Source organism: Lissotriton vulgaris, chromosome 5 (assembly GCF_964263255.1).
Source record: "Lissotriton vulgaris chromosome 5, aLisVul1.2, whole genome shotgun sequence".
In the NCBI taxonomy this organism is placed as follows: Eukaryota; Metazoa; Chordata; class Amphibia; order Caudata; family Salamandridae; genus Lissotriton; species Lissotriton vulgaris.
Genome location: NC_141693.1, coordinates 146,637,491 through 146,657,961, shown reverse-complemented (window position 1 = coordinate 146,657,961; position 20,471 = coordinate 146,637,491). Strand labels below are relative to the sequence as shown.

Sequence of the window (20,471 nt, the reverse complement as noted above, 5' to 3'; positions counted from 1 at the left end):
GAAAGAGAAGACAGATATTACCACACATGGGTACCAGAATACAATGTGCTTTTGGTTGTTAAGCCAAAAGTGACTAAAAACATGTTAGTGTCTTTGGCAGCCATCTATAACTGCAATAGATCAACTAGTGGAAGTGCACCACACTCCTTCCAGGGCTAGGAATCATCAATGGTTCCAAACTAAAGGAGAGATGTTATTTACAGGGGATAAGAAGCAAGTTGGTAAAGGTATCATCTCTGCAAGAGCAAGCTTCAGGGCTGCAGGAAAGCTACCTTCTCACAGGTTTGAGATTTCTGCAGCACGTTACCAATTCTGGCTAACTTAAATGATAACATTTCATCAACAGGGAGGGATTAGGAATTAATGTGTCCGTTTCTTTCCCCAGGGTAGTAGCAATTAATCAAGAAAAATTGACACTTGTAACACTACTCGACCTTTGGTTCAGGTAAAATAGGAAACCCTCAAAAAAGTCAATGTTAGTTGGAATGCGGTATATATGCTTCATCCGCCCCACATTGAAATTATGGCAGTTATCATTGGGTGTTACTGTTTGTGTTAACTGCCAGCCTCATCCAGAGGCACCTCTAGTCTCGAGTGCAGTGTCCAGAGACAAAAAAAGGATTTCCCCACAACAAAAAAGTGAACAAACAAGTGATACAAAAGAAAGAAATATTTTTAAAAAATGGAGGAAATGCCCAAATGCTTTTATTAGTGGGCAAGTATCCAGTTATTAAAAATAGATTATATACTCTCTTGGACCGAGTTACTAGGTCCTGTAGTATTGCGTGAATAGAGTTGTCGACATGTTTCAGCTCCTTGGGCCAGGAGGTCTATGGAGCTTTCGTCGGGACTTAGAAACACATATATTTTTTTTTAAAAAATTTTTTTTTTTTTACTCACACAACTTGTGCGGTAATCCTTATTCCCATATTAGTTTCTATGGAAAATACGCTCTCCACATTCTGGAAAAAATCAGAAAATAAACAACAAATGGTTTATGCAGACATACGATTTTAGCGTGGGGGAGGGTTTATGCAAAATTCACAGGTAAGCATTTTGTTACACTGGACATATGTGCCAGAAGGTTATTAATTAAAATCTTGCGGAACTTAAATGATATCCACTGATATGTTAGATGTTGTGGGGAGTAAATCGGTGATTATCCCACTCAATTAATTTGAGTAGATTAATATTTTATGTGCCAGTGTAAGAAGGGAAATCCTTAGATTTTGCAAACTCGCCGGCTTTGTGACTGCAAGCACGCAGGTCACAATGAACTAACGGATTGTTATAATCACAAAAGTCTTTGGAACAAATGCCTTTTGCTACTCATTCTGGATTGCAAACAGGCAGTGGCGTAGCAAGGTCAGTTGCTACCCGGCAAAAATATGTGTTTAAAATAAATATTTTTGCCATTTTGTCAACCCCTCAGTGATGCCAATTGTCACTCCCGGCTTGACAAAATGGCAAAAACATGTGTTTAAAACATATATTTTTGCCATTGTGCCACCCCCCTCAGTGATGATGCCCGGGATGGCCCGCACACCCACCACCCCCCCTTCCTACGCCACTGCAAACAGGAGTGGTGTTCCCTCCTTTTTGAGACTCGGGAATGCAATGTATCAATAGTCTGTCATCACAATTGATGAATTACTAACACAAGATATCAGGAGGGGATTGATTTGCAGTGTGGACGCTGTCCCTCAAGGAAAGCTTCCACCTTGTGCACCGCGTAAGTAAGTAGGAAGTGTAATGTAAATGTAAATTGAAACTTGTATGGCGCACTACTCACCCGCAAGGGTCTCAAGGCGCTTGTACGAATACCGCTGTGGAACCCATCCTGGCTTTCCCTGTGAGGCGTCCACTCCTGGGCACCCCCAAGCTGGTGGCCGGGCATCCTTGGCATTGTGGGGGCCGTTGTGGAGAGCACCCCCAAGGTGGAGGCCGGGCATCCTTAGCGTTGTGGGGGCCGTTGTGGAGATTAAGCAAGCTATTGCCCAGAGTTGCAGAGTGGGACTCCATGATTGGAATAGGCACCGAGCAGAGAATTATCAGGTCCGTAGAACCCTGGTCCCGGGCCAGAACTCTGCATCAGGGTCCGCCGCTCTAATCATTGAGCCACACTTCAGAAGTGCCACACTTCAGAAGTGCTGGAAGTGCATACATAGGACAAGAAGAACACAAGACATGTAAAACTACCAACGGAATAACAAGTTCTACAAGTTTATTTCGATGTATTCCATAAAAAACACACACACAAAATCATATTTGTGACAACAGAGTAGAAGATAACCATGTTCAGAAGGCAGTGTGAGCTACAGCGGATGCTTCGGCTTGTAGCCAGTTATCTCATCCCACTCCTTCCGACAAGTCCTTATAATCCATTCATGTTCATCATCATCTGAAATGACAGGGATAAAAACAATGAGTCCCGCCCCCTGGGATCAAGCAGAGGCCTAGACATGGAAACAACCAAGAGAAACATCTATTTCACATTTCAAATGTGATTTTCCCACAAAACACCGTTTCACTCAGAAACTGAAACATAAACATGGTTGGCAATAATCACTATTTTATCTAAACATAAAGATCATGGAAGGCAGCTGGACCAAATCGATGTTATTGCAACAGGCTGGCCCAAAAACATTATAATACCATTTTAAATGTGTTATACGAAAGTTTACCAAAAGGTTACCGCAGGTTCGGTATTAATAATAATTTGCCTATTATAAAGTATCTCCTGCCAGATGGCTGATAAGCACTGCAAATTACAGGTATCACTGTTGCCCAATTTATTCATGATCTATTTATTGATCAAGGAACAATAAAGGATTTAATAGGCCCTGCCACTGTTCGAATTTGTGAGTTGAGGGTCATAGCAGATTTTACTAGAAGTAGTGGGGCGCCAGATGTAGGCATACACTTCTACACATTCTAGTACTGACGTAGCGTTTTGGAGATAAGCTCCAAAGGTTAGGTTCACCTTTCACTAAGGCGCTAGCCCTAAGGCAGGTACCAGCTCTGTAATAGGGCAAATTGACCAGGTCTACACCCGGCGGACCCAGTTAAAGATGTACCAGGGGCAGACCAGGTCAATCCACCCAATATACAGACTATAGGTCAAGAAGCACAATGGAGAGAGGACCATGGGTGTTATGTGGCAGCATACCAGATAATATATTTCGGTGGGTGAAATTAGGGACATACTGATTGTGGTGGTGGTGGGTGGCAGGAAACTAAATATATTATTTTAAATATTTGGAAGGAAAAAAGAAGGACAATGGGAGGGAGATCTGGGAGAACGGCAACTATTTATTTTTCAACTGGGAAAAGGAGGGGCTAGATGGCTTGTGTATGGCGGGTGTGGATGGCGGGTGTGGGTAGCATGGCCTCGGTTATTGGTAATGTTGCATATACTTACAAGACAGGGCAGGGGATAATGCACGTAGGGCCATGTTATGTATGGCTCCTACAGGACTATTCTAACCATGAGCTGCAGACCTGAGAAAGGGAATTGGATTTGGGTGTGGGCTTTCCTATCAAACAATTGGAAATGGATAACAGCGAATAAGGGAATACTTTTAATCTCTGGGTTCTGAGTGACGTGGTAGAGAATTTGAGCATTGCTTGTGTTTTGTATTTGATGTAACTCATAACCACTTTGTGAAGACACCCCTGTTATGTTACTTTACCCACCTACCTTTTATGATATATGTATGTATAACCACTCTGTGAAAAACAACCCTGTTATTTTGCATTACCCATCCACTTGTTATGATATGTATATTACTGAGTGGCGGCAGACACTCTTTAGGTCTTGTTAGGATTCCCAGAGCTAGACTTTTTGCTTGCTAATAACTTTGCCACCGTTTGATAATTCTCCATGCAACTTTGCAGACCTATTCCCTTTTCTACATTGTTTGGTGATGCAACACTTCATGATGGTTAGTTAAGGGGGGGTGCAAAGACAAAAGGGGGTACCAAAACATATTCAACCACCAATGCATCCCATAGACTTTTTACTTTTAGACATAGGACAACACGTTTGAATAGATTTTCATGAAATTCGACAGGAATATAGAATTATAGCGTGGAAAGGATCTTTTTCGCTATTTCATGTAAATCTGTTCAGCAATTTTGCAGTCATAAGGGCCCAAAGGTTTGCAATATCTTAGGCTGCAGTGTATGGCAGTATTTTGCGGTATACTGCAGTACATAATGATGACAAAATTGGCAAAACATTATTTTATTGGCTAATGAAAACCTTTACAAAATAAAAAGGCACTCATGTTGTTTAGAACACACTTAGACTGTTGTGGGTTTCTACGTAAGATATAGGTTATTAGTATTTTTAAAGCTATAATAAGGCACGATGCACTTTAGGATAGTCTGTACAGGTAGGTACAATTATTTATATTGTTTTATATATTTTTTTAAACTTTTCAAAGTACCGTAGCATTTCCTCAAACGTACCGCTATACTTAGAAATGTAAAAAAAACCTTATTATATGCAAGAAGAAGGGTGCTTTATACAACATACTAAACCATTCTACTGTACCGTACACCACTGCTCTGTCCACCACTATACTCTATGCCATTGAATTGTCAACCACTACATTGTATGCCACTGCACAGTATACCATTGCACTGTATGCCACTGCACTGTACGCCACTTTACTGAACTCTACTTCATGCCACACGACTCCATTTGACACCACTGATCTCTATGCCACTCCACTATACTCTTCACCACTGCACTCTGTGCTGTTCTACTTAACTCTACACCACTGCAGTCCATGCCACTGTGCTGGACACTACTATAGTCTGCACCACTCCACTCTGAACCACTGTACTCTACTTCACTGCACTCTACGCCACTGTACTTTGCGCTAATCTGCTCTGCACCACTCTACTCTATGCCACTGCAGTGTACAGCACTCTACTGTACTCCCTATCACTCTACGCCACTGTACTCTAAGCCAAGACACTGTACTCAACTCCAGTCTACACCAGTCTGATCTAACCCACTCTACACCACTGCACTCTATGCTACTGTACTCTACTATGCAGCACTGCACTCTACACCGCTCTACTTCATTCTATCCACTGTACTCTGTGCCACTGTACTGTAAGCCATCCTACTCTACACTTCTACTCTATGCCACTCTAACCCACTTAGCTCTACGCTACTGTACTGTATGCCAATCTACTCTATCCCACTTCATTCCACTGCACTTCAATCTGCCCAACTTTACTGCATGCCACTCTACTCTACTCTAGTCTCCTCTATCCCACTTCACTGTGCACTTCTTCACTCCACCTTGACTTCACCCTATGCCACTCTACTCAACCTGACTTCACTCTACGCCACTCTACTATATACAACTCTACTACACGCCTGTTAGGCCTATAAGCCTTAGGGTGTGATCTCCCCAAGCTTCCGCCTCCATTTGTTCCTGATCTCGGTTTTGCTGGCCATCGGACTCTGCTCAGTTTACTACTGCTAGCCACTTCTAAAGCGCAAGTGCTAACTCCTTAAAACATGGTAATGTTGTCTAATCCCTAATTGGCATATTTAATTTACTTGTAATTCACTAGTAGAATGGCACTACATCTGCCCAAGGCCTGTAAATTAAATGCTACTAGTGGGCCTGCAGCACGGATTGTGCCGCCCACTTAAGTAGCCTTTCATATATGTCTCTGGCCTGCCATTGCAGCCTGCGTGAGCGTTTTTAACTGTCATTTCAACCAGGCAAAATAAACCTTTTGCAAGGTCCAAACCTTCCTTTTTAATATATATGTCACTCCTTAAGTAGGTCCCGGACAAAGGGCAAGGTACAATGTAGTTAAAAATATTAGGACATGTTATTTAAAGTTTTTTATGTCTTGGAAGTGACAAATTCTCAAATGTGTTTGTCAGTACTGCAAGGCATACCTCTCCTATAGACTTTGGAGTTACCGTAATACATTCAATAAGCTGTAATTTCCAAATGAGAGCTGGATTGTGTCTTTGGAACTTAAATTAAAAACCCTAGCTGATGGTGAAGTCGGACTTTAAATTACAATTTTGAAAACTGTGGGGGGTTGGTTGCAGGGCCCAACACCCAGCGAGCAACCAACAATACCTTTGGCCAGAGGCCATGTGCCAAGGGGTTGGCTGCAGGGCTGAAGGCCATCCGCTTGTTGGCGGCAAACCACTGCAGATACTCATGCCCGTCATCTTTTTTTAATTGTTTTGTTATTTTTCAATTTCCCGACACTCTTGCTCTAATAAGATAAAATTGCATGTCATGGGTTGCTTTTATTCATTCCAGGTTGGCTTGGGTGGTATTTTACCACTCTAAAGGAGATAGGCGATCTGATTCTAGACAGGAAAATAGATTTACTATTTATTACAGAGACATGGATGGATGGAGCGTCTGATCCAGATTTAGTGGTGGCAGTGCCGCAGGGTTTCAATGTACACCAGCTGGATAGACAGGGAAAAAAAGGTGGGGGCTTGGCAATAATCACCCGGAATATCTTTCCGGTCAGAATATCTCCCATACCTTCAACAACATGTGAAGCTTTACACTTCGCCATTAAGCTTACCCCATCGTATAACCTTAAAGGAGTACTTATTTATAGACCACCTGGCCCCCGTTCTGAATTTCTGTCCAACTTTATGTCACTGATGGAACCCCTGGCAATTGAGGATTCCTTTATGGTCCTGGGAGATTTAAATTTCCATCTTGAAAAAACAGATGATGTTGAAACCCTAACATTAACGGCCGACTTGGAAACTTTGGGGCTGGCTCAGCTGGTAAAAGCACCCACACATGAGGCCGGTCATACGTTAGATGGCATCTTCTCTAATATAAAAGAGAAAACAGTACACAATATACTCCCTCTCATCTGGTCTGACCATCATGCCATTGTTTGTACCATTCTTACTGGTCAGGCTTCCATACCCAAACAGGTCCCCTTAAGTCAAGAGTCCTTTAGAGTCTGGTAGGACATCAATAATGCTGCCTTTAGAGCATTGCTGACCAGTTCTCGTCCTATTGTTTCAACAGATTCTAACATAGCGGCGAAACAATTTTCCGTCTGGTTAGGTAGTGCGATGGACGCATTAGTGCCACTTAAGTCTATATCCAGAAATTGGAAGGTGCCTTCCGCACCATGGTTCACAGAAAACTTAAGAAAGCAAAAACAAGTTTGTAGGAACCTCGAAAGAAATTGGCGAAGGTCCTACGATAGGGAAAGTAAACTGTTATATAAAGAGACTTTGGTCATCTATAAAAAGATGATCAATGAGGCTAAAAAGAAGTTTTTTGGAGAACAAATTGATAGCGCCAAAAATTCTAGTAGACAACTGTACGAGGTGGTGAAACAACTGGCGGGGAAATCTCCAGATCTGCTCCACGTCCCTCCCAGGCGTTCTGTGACGCTTTGGCAAATTTCTTTTTCTCAAAAGTAAATGATATTTACTCAGAGTTTTCAGCCATTGACAAACCCACTACCCCTGCACCTATTTCCTATAGTAAACACAGTGACTGCTCACTAGTTCAATTTAAAGAAACACAGGAGGATCAAATAGCTGACATCATTAAACTTATAAGAACTGGTTCAGCCCTAGACCCTTGTCCTCTAGAACAGCGTCAACAAGAGCCAGGGTTGAGATGGGACCCCGATATCTTGTAAGTCCGCTGAATAATGTGCTAAATGAAACCAGTCCCAAAGTTAAATGTGTTCCGTAATGCCCGACGACTTTGCAGCAAGGATTAAAATGCACCAGGGCTATGATATGTCCCTAAACCTCTGTGTTTCTGCCGAGCGTTCCTGCCTCCAGTCCGGTCCAGGAAAGATGTAAAGTATCGACAAGATTGGGTGTAAGTCCGTTCTGTAGTTTTTTAGATATTTAAATTTGAAAAATACAGGGACGCAAGTCCTTGTACTAGACTCACGCATCCTACTAGAATTTGATTGGCTGCCAACACTTCAACCAGGAAGTGTTGGCAGCCATCTTGAGACTTGGATTGAAGCCGAGTCCCCCAAAATATGCACACACAAAAATTAAGGGGGGCAGGGTAGGAATACCCTGACCCCGCAGATATGGTGTGGGGGGTCCCACAGGGTTCCCGCCGCGGGTTAAAAGCATTTTTTATTGCATTATTTACATTGCATTGTGCTTCTGTGACAAAATCTAAAAAAGATACACAGGCTCACATTCGTCTTTTTCATGAAGCCCCATGTGGGCCAAATTCCGGGGCAGTTTTTATAATAATGCGAGGGTGCCCATGCGGCATCCCCATGCCCCGCAGACCGTTACCTCCCCGGGGCAAATATAAGCAAACTGATTCAGGGAATATGCACGGCCACCCCTCTGCAGCCCTGGAGACCACCACCTCCGTTGGGTAATTTGTTAAATTAGTGCAGGGAAGATCCCTATGACCCCCTGCAGCCCCGTGGACCACCAGCTCCCCAGGGTTTTATGCATAAATAATGTGGGGGCCACGCAAACGCCACCACAGCCCTGGTACCACCACCTTCCTTGGGAAAATAACAATAGGGGAGCCGGAAGGCACCTGCCCGGGGCTCAAAGAATATAATGGAGGGGGTCCGTTGCGGACCCCCGGCCATGAGGACCACCACCTCTCAGCGTTCAATGAAACAAAAGAGGGGGCCCTGTGGCCCCCCTCCTGGAGCTATATATGGCCCTTTGCTCCTGCTTTGTCCCGGGGTGACCACCCCAGAACATAGCTGTTTGCTATGGTTGACACAAGCTTTACCGCTCCCGCCAAGCCATAGCAAACTGCGCTCAGCAGTTAAGAGCAGTACAATGTTTTCACTTGCTAAAGCAATTACAATTGCTTTGACACAAAGGGGGCTGCATGTTCAGCAGCTCCCTCTCTTTTGCAATTGGAACAACAGGGCCCGGGGCATGGGGTAGCTGAGCCCAAATTGGCTCAGGAGGGGGGACCGTGGTAGCCCTCCCCATTAAAAAAAATTCAGGACCCGGGGTATGGGGTCCCTAGGCCAAAATCGGCTCAGAGGCCCCTCCTGTAAAAAAAAAAAAACAGGCAAGACCGGCAAGTTGCAGGAGGCCAGCCCCCTGTCTCCACTACTCTGCAAACGCTCCTCCTGGTGCACTGCTGGTTGGGGAATGAAGTCCCCTTGGCTCCAGAGAGTCCTTGGGGGTCAAAAAGACCTCCTGTTATCTCCAGTAAGTCCCACACAGTGGGACTGCTGAGAGGTCTTTGGAGGCTGTGCCCCCTTTCTACACCACTCTACTAATACAACTCCTGGCGCACTGTTGGTTGGGGAAGGAAGACCCGTTGGCTCCAGAGAGTCCTTGGGGGTCAAAAAGACCTCCTGTTACCTCCAGTAAGTCCCACACAGTGGGACTTCTGAGAGGACTTCGGAGGCCACACACCCTTTCTCTGTCACTCTACAAGCGCACCTGCTGGCGCACTGTTGGCAGGGGATGAAGTCCCCTTGGCTGCTGAGGGTCCTTGGGGGCCAACCACCATTCCTGTTACCTCCAGTAAGTTGCGCAGAGCGAGACTGATGTGAGGACTTCAGAGGCCATGCCCCCTTTCTGAACCACTCTGCAAACACTCCTCCTAGTGCAATAATGGTTCGGTGATGAAGTCCTCTTGGATGCTGAGGGACATCGGGGGACCAAAAAGTCCTCCTGTTACCTCCAGTAATTCCCTTACAGTGGGAAACCTGAGAGCTGGTAAGAGGCCTGCCCCCCTTATCCACCATTCTGCAAACATTGCTGCCAGTTAAAACACCATAGAAATTCACTTAAAAAAACAAAAGTCACAGGGACAATATAGTTAGGAATTAGATTTTGAAAAACCTTAGAAATGCACACAAAGGTTACAGGGACATTAAAGTTAGGAAATGGATTTTAGAAAACCTTAGAAATGCACTGAAAAAAACCAAATGTTACAGGGACATTATAGTTAGGAAACAGAATTAAAAAAAACCTTATAAATTTACAGAAAAAAACAAAGGTTACAGGAACCTTATAGTTAGGAAATAGAATTAAAAAAAATCGTATAAATTCACGTAAAAAAACAAAGGTTAAATGGACGTTATAGTTAGGCTCAGATTTCCCTCGTACAAAACCAGTAAAATTCAGCAGTTATAGTTCGCTGAGCTAACTATAACTTACGCCCTCACAATACACTGGTTATGACCTCATATATTACATCACTCATGACATGGTCAGTGACATCACTGATGACGTCTCAAATGCCATCATTGATGGCATTTGCAAGCAAGTGAGTGTAAGTGTTTTTAAGAGTTGATGGGTGTTAAACACATATAGTAACATACTACAAAAGGTCAATAACCCCTCAACAATAACAAAGTAAATAAAAACAACGCAAAAAAATTGCCACATCAATTTAGAAAAATGTAGTAATATTTAATATACTATAATAATAACAACTAAACAATAAAAAATCCAATCAGTAGAACCGGAAATATCCAGTTTCAATTTTTATGTGAAACTAGCGCCAAAAAGCACAAAGCGCCAACTGTGGAAATCTGGTCATGCTGGACCGGGACCTTACAATACTGAAAACCTAATGTAGGAGTTTTTCACTACTAGGACATGTAAGACTTACAAATACATTTCGAAATTTTTGAATAAATCAAACTCTGCCCTATTGGTTGTATAGGGCCTACCCTAGGGGTGATTTATATGTATTAAAAAGGAAAGTTTTATTTTGCCAGGTCGACATGGCAGTTTAAATCACAGGATACACTGGCAGGCCTGAGACATGTTTAACCGCTTCGCCGCGGCGGCTTTTCCCGCTGTGCGCGGCAATTTCAAAATTACCGCGTTACGTGACGAGCTGGCCTTGTCATCCGCGCAGGACAGGTAAGCGCGATGACGAGCCCAGCTCGTCAATAGCCCCGAAGGGGTTAAAGGACTATTTCAGTGGGTGGTACAATGTCTGCTGCGGGCCCACTAGTAGCACATACAGTCCCTGGATACATGCAGTACCACTTTACTGGGGAATTACAAGTACATTAAATGTGCCAATTGGATATAAGCCAATGTTACCATGTTTAGAGGAGAGAGCAAAAGCATTTTAGAATTGGTTAGCATTAGTAAAGTGACAGAATCCTAAGACCAGATAAAACGAGATCAGCAAAAAAATGGAGGAGGAAGACAAAATGTTTTTGGGGAAGACCACCCTAAGGCTGACACATCTAACACTACCCAATAGCTCATTTAGCTAGCAGCTACTCATACTTGTTATTCACATTCTGCTGCATTTAGCAGTATATATTAGTGCAAAATGCATTCTCGTGCCCATTTTGGATGCAAGGGGGCATTTTGAATTAAGAAATTGCGCTATATGCAGAAGTACTCTTCTCAGGTAATTATGCGTAATCGTGCTTACTTTTTAAGTAATTCCACCTGATTATGCTATATTGAATTACGCGATTTACACCCACCCTTAATAGTAAATAAAGTACCAAAACAATCATTTGAATTTTTTTAACTTTCACTAGGATAGTAAACAGTTGGTATCAGACACGTACAACTTTGTCAGGTTGCATATGGATCCCTGGTCAGAACTAGTTTGAGAAAAGCATTTCCAAGAGAAAACAAAATCCAGGGAAGTGGACGTTCAAGTAGTAGATCAGAGGGATACATCTCAGGGCAGTGACACATTTTTCAGGAATTTGATCAGTGTTTTGGATGTCGCGCAAATCAGGTACAATGATGAGAACCAGTAAGCTATGCAGAACAGTATCCTTGCTGTTATAGTTTGAACCCAGGATGGCTTTAGGAAAGCATTAAATGCTTTGATTTTAATCTCAGCCTGTAATCTTGTTTTGATGAGGGGCAAAGTAGACCTCATAATATCTCAAACATCAGGACCTAGCATATGTGAATAACCCAAGATAGTTGCATAGCATTCTCTCAGTTGCCACAACCATGGCTTGTAAATGGAAGCAGATGATGTGTTGTTAGCCTAACCAAAATAAAACAAATTTCGTTGTAGCCATGTGGGCCACTCATTCCATGCCTAACTTTAATGTGAATACCAACTAGTGGGGTAGTTTGGGGCATATTGCTGATCTCCCTTAAAAGACCATTCTGTATATGCACTAGCGATGTTATGTTTGTAAACATCCCACAGTTCCGTTCCATAAAGGGCCCATGATATTAACTTTGCCCAGAACGTTTTACACAGTGTTGGGCAGTATAGCTGAGTGCTTAGCGAGATGCGCCAACCATGCCTCCTGTCCTTTGTAAAGCTGGCCAAGGTAATCAAATGCCTTACCTAGTTGAAGAGTAGCATTAAAAAGCAAATACAATTTATTTGGGAGCTCACCTTACCAAATGTAAAGATTTTCCATTTTTAAATATAAGGGTTTAGTTTTTTGAGTTTGCATTACATCGCAAAAAAGACAGTTGCCTATTTAAGACATTATTCATTCCTGCAAGCAGGGCCTCATCGCCGGCACGTTGGACAGTCTTAAAATACATTAAATAGTGTCTGTGCCAAAAGGCAACCCTGCCTTAATCTCTTGACAACTTTGTTATTTCACCTTTAAAGTCAAAGCTATCTGTGGCAATATTTCTATTCCTAACAGGAAAAATGTCCTTCAGTAAGCTGCCTGCTGACTACTGATGTAAGCAATGATTTTTTCAGTAGCATCCAGTCGAATAGGTGAAAAGCCACCGTCAGGTTCAGGAAGGCTAGAAAAAAGACAATCTCCGCTCAAAGACACACAATTGCAGAAGGCCATGGAAATGCCTTATTTCTGAGAATAACTAAAGGGGCGTCTTGGTGCTAAACCAGATCCATGGAAGTCCATCTCCATCTCTCAACAGCAAAATAACAATGGCGTAGGGTGATAAATAGGTTCACCTTTCAGTTATGAAAAAATGACTAACGCAAGTAGGTCCAAGCGCAGAACAAAACCCCATTACGATTCCGAGGCCTCAACTCTAGAATAGTTATGCCTAAGGAATGGTAATGGAAGAATACATTTGTAACAAGGCTGTGTCTAACCAAAAAGTAGATTGGCCTAAAATGCAACATTTATCACCCTCCTGGAAGGTATCTACAGCCCAATGGCGAAGTATTTTTTCTCTTTTTTGTAAAACAGCAATGGGTTGCTGCTCAAATGTGTTCTTTTTATGTGCCCTTCTCGGAAGATAAAATGCTCAGAGCACAATACACGGGGCACCCAATTGTGAACAAATATATTTCATTCATATGAGTAATGTACTTATTATGCTTCCAAAATGTTGTGCTTCCTGCTACCCACAGCTTATAAAACAGAGATGCGGTTTCTGAGAGCAAAGCCTTGGAGAAAATCGCTGCTATAGTGATGTAATGCAAACATACAAAGGTAACAGTATAATCTGCAGAATATCAACATTAAACTATGGTATTAAATGACGAGGATGGGCAAATGTAAAAGGAATACATATAGGAAAGACACTGTACACATAACCGCTTGAATGACGCAATAAGAAATCATATTCTGGTTCAGATCTTAAACGGTGGCATTAGGGAAGGACATAAAGAATGTGGACACAGCTGCTGTTATGACGACCGTGCCCATGAGACAATAGGGAACCCCAATTCTTTCAGAGGCTGGTCATTTTCAACATCTCCATCTCCAAAAAACAAAAACAAATATTCACTGCGGCTACACGTCCCTCTGGTACAAGTCTGTGTTTTTCTTTTGCCAACATTGCTTTTAGTCTGTCTTTTCCCTTCTTCCGTTGCTTTATAAACTTTTTAGGAAGACCGTGGAGGTTTTGAGTGAGAGCAACGTCAGGTTTACAAATTGCAACACAGCCCAGCAGCAGAGATGCATTCACAGCTATAGTTTACCTAATTTTCCCAACAATAATACGATTTCAGAGAGCGACTGGTAAGGGAACACCAGCCATTGTAACGCTTTTTGTACAAACGACACGTTTTCAATAGCTATTCAGGCAACTGTTACCAGCACTTCCCATTCATTTCAACACAAGGAGCAAGTGTTTCAGCAAAGAGGCAGTTAAACACTGAATGTATCTCTTGCAGAGCAAGCATCAGAGAGTTAAAGAGTGCTTCTGAGAGGCTCAGCACACTGAAGAGAGAGCAAAGCCGCTAATTGGTGCAGTTGGAGGCCTATTTCAAAGAGTACAGCTGCATCCTCTTCAGAACTAACCCCTGAAACAGGCAAACTGGGAGCATTGTGCAGAGCGCTCGCGGGCCCCGCCCTGATTGTTCGCAATTGTCAGCAGTGATCTCTGACAGCCACTTGACTCCTCGTTGGCCACTCTACCTGGCTGTGCAGCCCACAATCGAGGCACAGATGCCCAGCGTTTATGGAGCAGCTGCTTGTTGGTCGAGGCTGGTCCCTGTGTCCCCCTTGCCTCCTGTCACCTCTGCAGCATTGCAGGAGGCCTGGAAACATCACATTTAATCAATATAAAAATGCAAATACATATCCAGAGCTCATTAATGCGGTCAGATACAGAGCAATTATAAACTGGCACATGTTAATAGCCTGAATATGTAAATGTGGCTGCCTGAGTGCATCTACAACTTCTACTGAATCATTTCTAAAGGATAGCTTTAGTTAATATAAAATGCTCATTGTAATGAGGAGTGTGTTCCAGATTTAGACCGGTGCATGTGAGTCTGACTTGTAATTAAAATATTGATTAGTCTTCCAAATTTGATGCTTTAAATTCTATGCAAGTATTTTGAGAAGTAATGCATTGACCGGCTTTACTTTTAAAAACAGGGCCAGTATCGCCACTCCCCCTCTAAAAAAGAAATGAGGAGAGGGATAAACTCAGGTCTCTGCCCTGGTGGGCAGTGGCGTAGCTAGGGTGGGGCAGTCCACCCCGGCCAGCACTGTTTTTGGGGGCGGCAAAGTTGAGCAAGTCGTGCCTGTCGACTACCACCATCTCCCCGCACAAACTAGCTGTCTCTCGGGTGACAGACACCTGAGCCCCCCTTCCGCCCCCCTACTCCTCAGAATCAAGTCGTCCGGTAGTCGCCAGTCCCACCCCCCCCCCCGAAGCTCTTACCTGCACTGGGTAGCAAACTTAGGGTATGCTAGGTCCAGCTGCCCCACTGCTGGGGGACACCCATGCAGAACCACACTGCAGGGACATTTGTGTGTGACGAGTGATCCACCATTGACCCGCTTCTGCTGCTCCTGTTGCCTCTGCACCCTGGGCCTAATTCTCAAAATATATTAGTAAATCGAGAAGTCAGATCCCTCGGGTTTCTCAGTTCCATGCCAGGATAACTCCTTCAACTCAGTTGTGATTTGTTAAAGGCTGTGATTTGCAGTCATCTTCAAATTATTATTAAACTAGGATACAAGTCCCAGAATTCAAAGAAAATATCTGTAATGGATGAGTTATGTATGGATCTGGGAAACCTGGGAGCTTTGCAAAGTGTGAAAACATCTACAGTTTTATTAGGCATACTCAGAACTGAGCTATTCACAAACCAGATGAAACAAAATGTTACAATTTTGGGGCATTTGCAAGAATTTCCCAGTTTAGCAAGAAATCTATGAAATTTGTAGATTCCATCTGCCGAGCAGTCATGAACTGATGGATTTACTATCAGCTGAAACTCTGTTTACTGTAATTTTGACTGTATGAATGCGCATTAACTTTATTTTTTATCATTTTCTTCACATGGAAATCAGTTTTCTGATAGTGAAAAGCCTGCTTCGATATTCGCCATCTTTGAAAATGGGTTTGTTTGGGTGTATTTACACCCATACTGCACACTTATTTCACGCGCTTTGTGGCATTGGGAGTATGTGGCCGAATTAGGTATGATAAATCACTGAGAATGTTTATTAATAGATTAGGGGATTGGAGATTTAAACTAGGGGGGGGGGGGGGGAATGTCTAATTCTTGATATGAACTTGATCTGACAGTTGACGGGTGAGTGTGCTTCCTCAAGGCCCAAACAATCCGACCTACAATGTTAACTGGTTTCTTTTCGAAATCCCTGTCCCACCTCCCACCCTTCGTAGTTTAGCACAAGCACTTCCTCCGAGAAAATATATGTAGTGCATATGATACAATTCCCCAACACCAACACTTAAGAAACTGAGGTCTCAAAAATTCAGGAAAGAAACCAATGATGAAACAAAATAAATTTTTCCAAAAATGAAAACCATGGGATCTATGGATCAAATGTCATTCAAAACGGGCACATACAAAAACACTACATAAAGGCATTCAATTCTATACTTTGGCTTTATATTCATTTCCCAACTATGATGAAGGAGGAGATTTTGCCGGGCAGAGTACGTCTGTCTTGCTTGCTACTAGTAACCAATGGGGTTATTTTGGCTCCTGTCAGCAAAAAGTTCCAGGGTGTACACATCTGAATTACTCTCCATTTGCCAACAGGATTCTCACCATATTTTACATGCTGTAAACCTGTGGACAAATAGCATGGGATATGCAATTTATTCATAGCTAACTATCAATTGTGTAATTAGTGCGTGGTGAAATAGTGTCCGACTTGCAGATTTCTGCAAGCAGCACACACTTAAATGAGGAGGTGGTCAGAGAAATCTTCATTGCTTGGGGAACAACAGTGTAGTAAGCCGACTCTCTACATATGATACTAAAAAGCGGTATAGTGTGCGGAGTCCAGTGGATCCCCAGAGGCTTAACAGAGGCTAAGGTAGATAATACTAATGCTCTCTTTTGTGGTAGTGTGGGCGAGCAGTTCGGCTTATCAGAGGGCAGCATTAAGCATTTGTTGTAAAATACTGTGGCAATAAATGAGACACACACTCAATGAATAGATCTGAGACAATTTATAAAAACAATGCTTGTTATATTTGTTTTTCAGAACCACAGAACTTCATCTTAGGTAAATATGTTTTGCAATAGAAATACTTTTCAAAAATAAAAGTGGACACTGCAGTTTTCAGACTTTGGAATGTTAACCTAGGGGGGGGAGAAAAACATTCAGCATACATATATGTAACATCGACCTCCAAGACCAGTCTTCAGGAGTTAAGTTAAGTTAAGTTCGGTATTGGGCAAGGTTCAGTTCAGCATCAACAGTGCACCACCAGCGGCACAGGTGTGCATGGGTGCAGGGTGCAAATACGGTGTCTGGGCTTAATACAGCTCAAAGAAGAATCAGGCAATCAAACAGAGGCTGCTTACAAGTAAGCAGCAGCGGCTAGGGGAGCCAGTTTCTGTGGGTTGAAGCACTGAGCAATGTCCAAAGCCGCCCCAGCACTACCCAACCAGTGGCACAGGACGGCCGGGTGCAGGGTGCCAACACATCGGGTGCTTAATAAAAAGCAACAGGTAGTGGCCAGTGGGCCCCTTACTTGGAGTGTCTACACACTCTTCTATGCCCACCTCCAGGAGGAGTGGGATATAGCCCTAGCCCAGATTTTCATGGTGTTGGACACTGAAAAGTGTACTTCACCTTGCTTCCAGCACCTGAGGGGTGAGTTTTCCCACCTGTCTTCCCACCAAAAGGTATTGAGCATAGAAGGGGGGCTGCTTCTTCTAACAGGAGAGGCTAACTATTTTTCTAAACTGGTGTGGAGTCCATTTGTGGTGTTTTCACTGTGTTACTGTGAGTGTTGGTACAAATACTTTACACATTGCCTTTGATAAGCCTGTCTGCTCGTGCCAAGCTACCAAGGGGGGTGAGCAGGGGTTATCTAAAGAGTGTATCCCCCTTACCCTGCCTAAAGGAAAGAGTCCCTATTTGTCACAAGTACCTACCTGTGACAACTAGAGATCCCGAAATCTAACATTTATTTTTATTTTTATTTTGAAAGTTTTATATAGCGCGGACAAGATCCTTGCAGATATCAGAGCGCTTTACACAGAGAAGTACATGGGCATGGTTAAACAGATAAATCAATAGGTCAAATAATACAAGTAGGTGGCAACTAAGCTCAACATGAGTACAAGGTAGTACAAATAGGTGGCTACAAGGCCACACATGTGAGTAATAGAGCAGTTAATACAAAATCAAAAGGGTCAAACAAAATCAAAAGGGTCAAACAAGTAGTATAGATCGGTGCAGAGTACTAACAGATAGTAGTTCAGGTGTATTTAGCCATGAGGATAGCTTTTACTTCATTTTTAAAGAGTGTGGTGGAAGAGATAAGTCTTGTTTCGGGCGGGAGAGAGTTCCAGATCCTGGGCGCCATTCCCGAGAAGGAGCGCTTATATGTTTTTTTCTTCCGGAATCTTCGAGGTTTCAACAGAAGATTGTTTGAGCCTCTGGTATTTCTAGCTCCTCCAGAGATTGTCAGTTTCTGAGCGAGGTATCTGGGTGAGTTTAGATGTACCGCCTTGTGTGTCAGGCAGGCGATTTTCAGATGTATTCTAGCTTCAAATGGCAGCCAGTTCAGGGATCTCAAGTCCGGGGTAATATGGGATTATTTTTTTGACCCAGTGATGAGTCTCGCTGCAGCGTTTAGAGAAGCTCTTAGGGGTGCGGTTGTAGTTAGGGGGAGTCCACAGAGGGCGATGCTGCCGTATTCAATTCGAGGGATGACTAGTGCTTGTACTGCGGTTTGGAAGTCTTTGGCTGGGAGGAAGGGTTTAAGTTTCCTCAGAGTATTGATCTGGAAGTTTGCTCCCTTTGTTGCCTTGCTGATATGTTGCTGCATGCTCAAATTGGTGTCGAGTGTTATGCCTAGGGATTTTGCTGAGTCCACGATGGTGGGTTGGACATTGAGTGCAGTTAGGTCTTTAAGCCAAATTTGAGTGGTGGAGGCCTTCGCTGGAGGTGAGATCAGAAGGAATTCTGTTTTCAGGGCATTGAGTTTGAGATGATTATCGGCCAGCCAGGATTGGGTGCATCTGATCGTTGAGTTCAGGAGCAAGATGTCCTTGGGGGACTGTAATTTGAGATAGAGTTGGGTGTCATCTGCGTACATGTGAAAGTGTATATTGGATGCTTGTAGCAAGGTGGTGAGCGGTTCCATGACTAGGTTGAATAGAGTTGGGGATAGCGAGGATCCTTGGGGGACACCTAGCGTTACGGGTATTGGCGAGGACATCCTGTTGTTGCTCTTGAATTTCTGCGACCTGTTGTGAAGAAAGGAGGTGAACCACTTGAGAACAGTTCCAGATAAGCCCATTCTTGTGTTTAGGAGCTCTAGTAGATTCTCATGTTTAACAGTATCAAATGCTGAGGAAAGATCAAGGAGGATGAGGAGGCAGGTGTCGTTCCGGTCTAGCATTTGAAGTGCGTCGTCAATTATGTGAGTCATAGCCGTTTCTGTACTGTGCCCTGCTCGGAAGCCTGACTGATGCGGGTTGAGAAGATCAAATTGTTCAATGTGTTTGGCCAATTGTAGTTGTGCACATTTTTCCAGCAGTTTGGCGAGGGTGGGAATGTTGGTAATGGGACGGTAGTTGTTGAGATCAGAGGGGTCGGCTGTAGGTTTCTTTAGGAGAGGTGTGACCTGACCAACTTTTAGTGAGTCAGGTATGCTTCCCTGTTGGAGAGAGCTGTTGATAATTTTAGTCCAGAGAGGGATAAGCAAGGGGGTAAAGTCTTTTACTGCTGCAGCAGGAAGGGGGTCCGTGAGGTGATTGGATGGTTTCAGGGTGCTGAGCAGTTTGCCAATTTCTTCTTCTGAGTATGTGCCAAAGGTTGACCATGTGGCATTGTTTTTTGGTTCAGTGGCTGCTAGGCACTGTGGTTTGGAGTAGAGGCTTGCGTCAATAAGGAGATCGCTCTTTATGTTGTCAGTTTTTTGGGAAAAGAAAGCAGCGAAGTCTTCACAGGAAGGCGCCTCACGCGCAGTGATGAGTGGTTGGGGTTGATCCTTGGATTGTGATCTGATTAGCTCAAACATTTTTCTCGGACGGTTTTTTGCTTGGTCGAGCTGGAGGCTGAAGAAGTCTGATTTTGAGCGTTTTATTTTCCTGAAGTAGGCGTTTCTCTTTTCCTTTAGGTCTTTTAGGTGCATTGCCGATGGAGCTGATCTCCAGGTACGCTCTGCCATTCGCATGTCTCGTCTACCTTCATTGAGTCTCCCGTCGTACCATGGTTTGGAGATTTTAGTAGAGGTTCTTTTTAGCTGCAAAGGTGCAGCCTCATTAATTATGGAGGTCATAGCGTTGAGATACTGGTCAGTCAGTGTTTGAACGTTCGAATCACCTGTCGGTGGCAGAAGGAGATTGCACCTGTTAGGGGGCAGAGAGTCTGGGTTGAGTTTTTTCATGTCTCTTTTCCAGACTTTTGGCTTGGATACTTGAGCCGGGTTAACTTTAAATTTTTCATTGATGAAGAATGTGACAGTATGATGATCTGACCAGTCACAGGGTTGGATGGAGTCGAGTTGGATGGATTCCTCTTTGGAGATGACCAGGTCGAGGATAGAACCTTTCTCGTGGGTCGGGCTGTTACATATTTGGGTGAGGTTGAGGGCATTGAGGAAGTTTTTAAGACTATTTACCACCGCA

General features: G+C 43.5%; 1 protein-coding gene across 1 annotated transcript in view; it reads right to left on the bottom strand.

Annotated features, from left to right (window-relative positions):
• Positions 1-2,204: 2,204 nt before the first annotated feature.
• The window catches only part of MORN5 (MORN repeat containing 5), a 101,941-nt gene continuing 83,674 nt past the window's right edge, over positions 2,205-20,471 (bottom strand). Inside the window, exon 5 of the mRNA XM_086919991.1 lies at positions 2,205-2,401. Within this exon, the coding sequence (XP_086776117.1) occupies positions 2,316-2,401 (86 nt within the window). The 3' untranslated portion in view covers positions 2,205-2,315. The remainder of the gene's footprint in view (positions 2,402-20,471) is intronic.